At 47.0% G+C, this 7,509-nt stretch overlaps 1 protein-coding gene across 1 annotated transcript; it reads left to right on the top strand.

Annotated features, from left to right (window-relative positions):
- The first annotated feature begins 848 nt into the window (after positions 1-848).
- On the top strand, positions 849-7,137 carry PDCD5 (programmed cell death 5). The gene is made up of 6 exons (XM_023229039.1): positions 849-1,107; positions 1,982-2,019; positions 4,698-4,759; positions 5,541-5,632; positions 6,567-6,638; positions 6,961-7,137. Exons 1-6 carry the CDS (start codon positions 1,042-1,044, stop codon positions 7,006-7,008), a joined length of 378 nt encoding a protein of 125 aa, XP_023084807.1. The 5' UTR covers positions 849-1,041; the 3' UTR covers positions 7,009-7,137.
- The last annotated feature ends 372 nt before the right edge of the window (positions 7,138-7,509 follow it).

Genomic DNA, 7,509 nt, shown 5'->3' with positions numbered 1-7,509 from the left:
GAGTCTCGCTCTGTCGCCCAGGCTGGAGTGCAGTGGCCGGATCTCAGTTCACTGCAAGCTCCGCCTCCCGGGTTTACGCCATTCTCCTGCCTCATCCTCCCGAGTAGCTGGGACTACAGGCGCCCGCCACCTCGCCCGGCTAGTTTTTTGTATTTTTTAGTAGAGACGGGGTTTCACCGTGTTAGCCAGGATGGTCTCGATCTCCTGACCTAATCCGCCCGTCTCGGCCTCCCAAAGTGCTAGGATTACAGGCTTGAGCCACCGCGCCCGGCCCACATTTTTTATTTTTATTTTTTATTTTAGAGACAGGGTCTGGCTCTGTCTCCCAGGCTGGAGTGCAGTGGCGCGATCACGGCTCACTGCAGCCTTGAACCTCCGGGCTCCAGGGATCCTCCTGACACAGCCTCCTGAGAACTAGTTTTTTAAATTTTTAGTAGAGATAGGCTCTTGCCATATTGCCCAGGTTGGTCTCAAACTCCTGACTTCAAATGACCCTGCCGCCTCCCGAAGCGCCGGGACCACAGGCGGGGAGCCACCGGCCGGCCTCTGTGTGCACCGAGGAGCCACGCAGCAACCGCCACGATCCAGCTTTAGGACATTTCCATCATCCCACTCAGCCTTCCTGCGCCCCTGGTTCCCCATCTATAAATAGATAATATGCGCCTAGCTCTTTAGGTCACCGGCACATTGTACCCATAATTATTATACTTGTTAATGCCACATTTCTAGGTTTTAACTTTTCCGAAGCGCATCACCCGCCCCCAGCGCAGCCCGTGTCCCCGCACGCAGAGGAGCCGATCACGGGTGGGAGGTGGAGCCCGGAGGCCCCGCCCCAGGCCCTGCCCCCTCGTGCGCCCAAGCTGTATCTCCTGAGATCGGGGAATCGGGCCTCTCCTGGCGCCCTGGCAGCGGCGCGGGGCGTGGCTCTGGGCTGGATTGGTGACGCCTGGGCCCCGCGGGCGCCTGCGCAGTGGTCAAGGCCGCGCTGGCGCCGAGGGGCTGTGGGAGTGTCCGTGGCTGCTCCACCGCTGAAGCCGTACCATGGCGGACGAGGAGCTTGAGGCGCTGAGGAGACAGAGGCTGGCCGAGCTGCAGGCCAAGCATGGGGTGAGCGCGCCAGCCCCTGCATGCCCGGCCCCCGCGGGGCGCCGCCCTCGCCCGGAGCGGAGGGCGCGCCTCCCGGGCGGAGGCTCTGGGCGCCTCCCCCGGGGCCCGGTCACCGGCGCTGCCCTGGCGGCCTCGTGGCCGGCTCCGAGGTGGCCTCGCCGCTTTCTCCGTCGCGAGGGGCACGGTAGGCTGGCGGCGGGGGCCGCCACTTGCCCGGGCGTTGGGGTGTGGGGCCCCTTGGCCTGGAGCGGGCTCGTCCTGGCGGGCCTGGATCCAAGCACAATCTCTGCTTTTGGAACCAGCAGCAGGCGGACCGAATTCAGTTTTTCCGGAATTCAGTTGTTCTGACTCAAGTTTAGCTGACAGGTATTGAGGGTCCGCTGTGTTCCCGGTGCTGAGCGCGCGGCGGGGTCAGAGGAACGCTCGCCCCGCCGGGATGACGGAGAGGGGCCGCCCGGGAAGCTTGGATGGATCAGACGCCCGGAGAGGCGTTTCTGATAAAGAGAGGGACGGGGACCTTAGGGATGGAGGATGCAGTCTTTCAGTTATCGTTGTCCCTAATACCGAGGCCCGTTTTGTTTTACAGAAATTATCCCTACACGTAAAACACGGTTTCGTAATACAGGGATTCCCCTCCCCAGGGTGCTCTGTATTCCAAAGCGTTCTGTGAGGTTGTGATTTTAGACGCTCAATCAAAACGTTGTAAGTGGAAACTAGTTCATTGATTTCTGTGAGGCCCAGTTTTTTCATTATTTGGGGAGTAGTTTCTACCACTGCAAGAGACTGTTATGTATAGGAAACAACAGAACGGTTCCTTTTTCCCCCTCCCCCACCCCGTGAAATTTCTCTATTAAATTTAGTTTTTTTTTTCCAGGATCCTGGCGATGCGGCCCAACAGGAAGCAAAGCACAGGTATGGGCTGGAAACCTGAACTTTTTGAAGGATGGTTTCACCAAATGGATTTCTTTTGCTTTAGTTATTTTAAGCAGGTGTGTGACTCAGATTTTTTGTTTTGCTGGAATGGTGATTTGGCCAAAATCATCCGCAGGGTATCTTCATTATTATTAGTTAAATAAACACCTATGCAGCTCCACCTCAGACCTTGTATTGCAATTACTGGTTGATGTTTCTCTGCCTAACTGTGAGTACCTTAAAATGAGCCTGATAATAGGCAGCTGTGGCAGTTTCCTCGGATGTGGGGGTGACATGAGTCCGGTGCCTCACTTAGTGCTCAGTAAGTGTTAACTGTTAAACTATTCTGACTGTTTTATCCCAACACAGGGCAGAACACCTGAGACAGATGCAGGTAATTGATTCTGTGGCAGGTTTATTGAATGAGTATGTGATTACCTTATGCTACCGTTGTTTTTAAATTGTGGTTAAAATTTCACCATCTCAACCATTTTTAAGTGTGCGCTTCAGTAGTGTTCACACTCTAGAATGTTTTCATCTTGCAAAACTGAAACCCTGAGGTTACTGGACAATTCTGCATTTCCCCTTCCCCACCTTCTAACTCCTCTCCAACAAATATTTATAGAGCACCTACTCTGGGTCAGGCACTGTGCTGGGTCTACGGAAATAGGCAGGGAGGGTTCGGGAGAAGACAGATGGTAAGAAGCATCTGGAGTAGTGATAGGAAGTAAAACGATGCGAATTTCCTTGATTCTACCATGTACATCTTTTCACATATCTGAAATCAGGATGCCTTTTATAACATTGCTCTTGCCCCAGATTCTTCCAGAGGGGATTTACTTTAGACTGCCACCACTTGAGTCCATTTCTGAGACCACTGAAAGTTAAATTCTCTGCTTAAGGTTTTCCCTTGCCTCCTCCCTAGTAGTGTGAATTCAGACACCAACCCTGTAAGACTGAACTTTTTTCTTCTTCACTCAGGGCCAGGTGCATGCAAGCTTTTGTACTGCCTCTTACTGCGTGGCAGATTTATTTCTTCTTTACCTTGTACTGAGAATGTTGCTCTTTGATACTCCAGTGGTGGAATCAGAACTCACTGCAGCCTCAAACTCCTCCTGGGCTCAAATGATCCTCCTACCTCAGCCTCCTGAGGAGCTGAGACTACAGGCGTGCACCACCATGCCTGGCTAATTCTTTTAAACTTTTTTTTTTTTTTATAGCCTCGCTGTATCACCCAGGCTAGTCTCAAACTCCTGGCTTCGAGTGATCCTCCCACCTCAGCCTCCCAAGATACCCCAGTTTGAATGGAGGTCTCTGTTAGACCTCTCATTTGTAGGGTGTTTTTTCTTTTTTCATTTTTAGAGATATGTAAAAACCATGGTGCATCTTACAGTTGATGGCATCTTAGGGTTCTGTGATATAATGGTTTGTGGCAGGCCAGGTGCAATGACTGAAACCTATAGACCCAGCTACTCAGGAGGCCGAGGTGGAAGAATCACTTGAGGACAGGTGAGCTGATCATAGCTGCAGTGAGCTGTGATTGCACCACTGTACTCCAGCGTGAACAGAGTGAGACCCCATCTTTTTTTTTTTTTTTTTTTTTTTTGAGATGGAGTCTTGCTCCGTCACACAGGCTGGAGTGTAGTGGCACAGTCTTGGCTCACTGTAACCTCCGCCTCCGAGGTTCAAGTGATTTTCCTGCCTCCACCTCCCAAGTAGCTGGGATTATAGGCACCTGCCACTATGCCCGGCTAATTTTTTTATTTTTAGTAGAGACGGGGTTTCACCATGTTGGCCAGGCTGGTCTCAAACTCCTGACCTCAAGTGATCCACCCACCTCGGCCTCCCAAAGTGCTGAGATTACAGGCATGAGCCACCATGCCCGGCCTAGACCCCATCTCTTAAAGTTTGTGGCAGGGCTGCAGTAAAGAAGTGGCCTATGGAAATGAGCTTTAAGCCATGTTCCATGAACCCAGGGGCCTCTGAACTGGGAGTAGATAGTGGGCACAGCCAGCCCCAGCTCTCCCTCTCAGTTGAGCCAAAGCATCTGTGCTCATTTGTTTTTAGATTCCTTAAAGGATTTCATTTGAAAGAAAAAAACTTAAGTCCATGAGACCACTGTCCTGTGGACATGAACTACTTTCTCTTTGGGTAGGTAGGAAGAAGTGACGATAGTTGTAAAGTTATAATTTCATTCTCCTTCCCCACCCAGAAAAATAGAACTGGGAGTCTAAAAACATGGAATCTGGCTGTAGCTTGGCCAGTTACCTATGTCTCTTTAGCATAGCCTCCTGGATCTCAGCTTTAAAAAAAGATATAGATTAGTCACATGGTCCTTCTAATAGCCTGAAATCCCACTATAAATTTCTAGCACCTGTCGTGCAATAGGTAAAGAATTGTTGGTGATGGTGTTTGAATTGAGGCTTCACTCTGATAAAGCTAAAGCTCACCTTCCAGCCTAGTAGGTTCTCACCTGTGTAATATAAAGCTGGTTCTTTGAGGGCAAAAGGGGATTCTACTTGAATGTAGCTGCAGCCTTGTGTAGAGCAAGTACCATAACACTGTGTATACTGCAGGCCCCATGTGGAGACACATACTGGATGGGTTCTTTTTTGTATGTTCCAGGGGAATGCTGACAGCTTTGTTTTAATTGTGCTTGACCTATGTTTTTGTTGTAGGGAAGCAGAAATGAGAAACAGTATCTTAGCCCAAGTTCTGGATCAGTCAGCCCGGGCCAGGTGTAAGCATCTTTGATTTCGTTTCCATAAAGTTAGCTTGAGTTAGTTGAATGGGGTGATTATATGCCATTATTCTTATCACTAGATGAAATATTTGCTTGGGCTGAAAACACTTGAGATTGTAAGAAGTGTGAAGTTTATAAACCTAGAGAACTGTACTTTAATCCCTATTAAAAGTACACGGTCACTTCTCTTACCAGGATTTTCTCCAAGTGCGTATTAGGTAAGATTTGTAGGAAACTCATAGGGCCAATCACAAAATGTTGCTGGTAGTTGACACAGGTGATGGGGACTTAGGGACTTTTTGTGTGTATTGTCAGTTTTAGTGTATGTTCAGAGTTCATCATAAAAACCAAAACCTGTAGAAAGAAAAAATGAGCCAATCAGAATGAACTGGTATTTTCTGTATTTTAACTGGAAGCCCAGTTTGAGTGTAGAAAAGGTGGCCACAGGTGGATCACCACCATTATTATGTATGTGTAATAAATAAACCGCTTTCCAGAGGGCAGTTATATATTTTAAGAAACAGGAAGCATGGTGCTTAGAATCTGAGAACACAAGTTTCATCTTGGCTGGGCCACTACCCCCACATGCCCATGTGGAGATTGGCATGGCTGAACTTCAGTTTTCTCATTTTTAAGAGGAGTAACAATACTGTCTTGCCCTACACTGGTTGAGAAACAAGCTTGTGAAGCGCTTTGGAAATGTCAATGCATAGTTTTAAGGTATAACGTAAGTGCATTTGATTTTAATGGTTTTTGCATGTGTATTTTTTCTTTTTAGTAAGTAACTTAGCACTTGTAAAGCCTGAAAAAACTAAAGCAGTGGAGAATTACCTCATACAGATGGCAAGATATGGACAACTAGGTGAGAAGGTAAGTTTAGACTGCCTTGAGGAACTTTACCTGCTTTATCAAAACATGGCTTCAAAAGGTCAGCTGCATCTTCATTGGAAGAAATTGTTGGAGAGAATAGTCATACCTACTGTAAAAGAGAATTAATTGCCTTTCCTAAATTCCTCTGCTTTGCTCCTTTCCTGGCATTGCTCTGGAACCTTGTTGGTGTCTGTGACCCAATGACTGTTAGGGTCGGCTAGCTTCAATTGCCCCTGCACTGGAAACAAGCTTTGTCAGTAACACCAATTAAAATACTACCAGTGTTAAGTAGAAGGTGTGTTTTGCAGATGAGAAGGTGCTAAGATCCCTTGGATATGTTCTGTGTGTTGCTGTAATGCCATGAGGGGTATGTTCTAACAAACCTGACCTTTGAGATCCAGATGAGCCCCACCTGCCCTGAGAAGCCCTCTGACACCACCACAGCCTACCCGAATCAGTCCTGTCCCCTTAACCGCTTACAACTGCTTGTGTATGTGTGTGTGTGGGTGAGGGGGTGCTGGTTAGGCTGATCTTTTCCGAGTGTGACTTAACCTCCCTCAAGGGGATGTTTAAGCTTCTCGGGCAGAAGTGGTGTGTCTGTATTCCTGACACCAAACACAGTGGTATATGTGGTTGTCACACTCAGTTGGTGATAACAGTGTTCCTAAATATCTGTTAGGTTTTAGTTTTCCTGAGGAAGCAATTTTATGGATACTTCCCTCTCCTCAAATGAGGAATAGCAGAGCAAATTTTATTTGGAGCTTAAACCAATAGTTATAACCAATAGTTTCAACCTCCTTCCTTACCACTCCTTCTCTCCTGAGCTCTTTCCCCACACCTCAAAAAGACTACAAAGTGATTCCATCTGCAGAGGTAAATTCTTTGTTTAAAAAAGTACTGTTTTTCTTTCTTTTATCTTTTCTGGTTCTCCTAGGTATCAGAACAAGGTTTAATAGAAATCCTTAAAAAAGTAAGCCAACAAACAGAAAAGACAACAACAGTGAAAGTAAGTGTCCCCAGATGCTCGTGGCAAATGAAAAGATGGATACTTTAAAGATTAATGTTGAATATACATCTACCACACATTTTTCAGCCCAGAGACATTTTCCTTTTGGAACACGTGAAAGTTGGGAGAGAAAGGCTAAATCTATTGGGGGAGGGTTCCAATTTTTATAGGCTCTTGACTCCATTCCCACCCTTTCAGTTCACACTAAGTTGCTTTAAAGACACAAATGTCTTGCTACAATTGGGAGAAGTGTTCTTTTCTCAGAAAATGTGAGTTACTCTTTATTAGAAAGGTTCTGACACTCACTTAATTTTCCTCCCAGTTCAACAGGAGAAAAGTAATGGACTCTGATGAAGATGATGATTATTGAACTACAAGTGTTTACAGACTAGAACTTAATGGAACAATTCTAGGACAGAAGTTAAGATCTGATTAAATATTTACTTTGTTTATTGTCTATATGCCTTTTAAAAGAAATAAACTTGTTATGCAAATAAAACATTTGGGTAAGTTGTTTTAGTATCATAGCCAAGTGGCCAGATCTGTGTTTTGAATTTTTCCCCTTCCTACCAAAAGCTGTTTTTCTTTTTTTTTTTTTTTTTTTGCGATGGAGTCTTGCTCTGCTGCCCAGGCTGGAGTGCAGTGGCCGGATCTCAGCTCACTGCAAGCTCCGCCTCCCGGGTTCACGCCATTCTCCTGTCTCAGCCTCCCGAGTAGCTGGGACTACAGGTGCCCGCCTCGTCGCCTGGCTAGTTTTTTTTTTTTTTTTTTTTTGTATTTTCTATTAGAGACGGGGTTTCACCGTATTAGCCAGGATGGTCTCAATCTCCTGACCTCGTGATCCGCCCGTCTTGGCCTCCCAAAGTGCTGG

This window comes from Piliocolobus tephrosceles, chromosome 21 (genome assembly GCF_002776525.5).
Source record: "Piliocolobus tephrosceles isolate RC106 chromosome 21, ASM277652v3, whole genome shotgun sequence".
Classification (NCBI taxonomy): Eukaryota; Metazoa; Chordata; class Mammalia; order Primates; family Cercopithecidae; genus Piliocolobus; species Piliocolobus tephrosceles.
Note: the sequence above shows the minus strand (reverse complement) of the source record. Positions and strands in the feature narration are given on the sequence as shown.

Coding starts and splice junctions, on each gene's coding strand:
- PDCD5 (XM_023229039.1), top strand. CDS start 1,042: ATGGCGGACGAGGAGCTTGAGGCGCTGAGGAGACAGAGGCTGGCCGAG. Junction 5,633..6,566: donor ATGGACAACTAGGTGAGAAG/GTAAGTTTAGAC, acceptor TGGTTCTCCTAG/GTATCAGAACAAGGTTTAAT. Junction 6,639..6,960: donor AAAAGACAACAACAGTGAAA/GTAAGTGTCCCC, acceptor TTTTCCTCCCAG/TTCAACAGGAGAAAAGTAAT.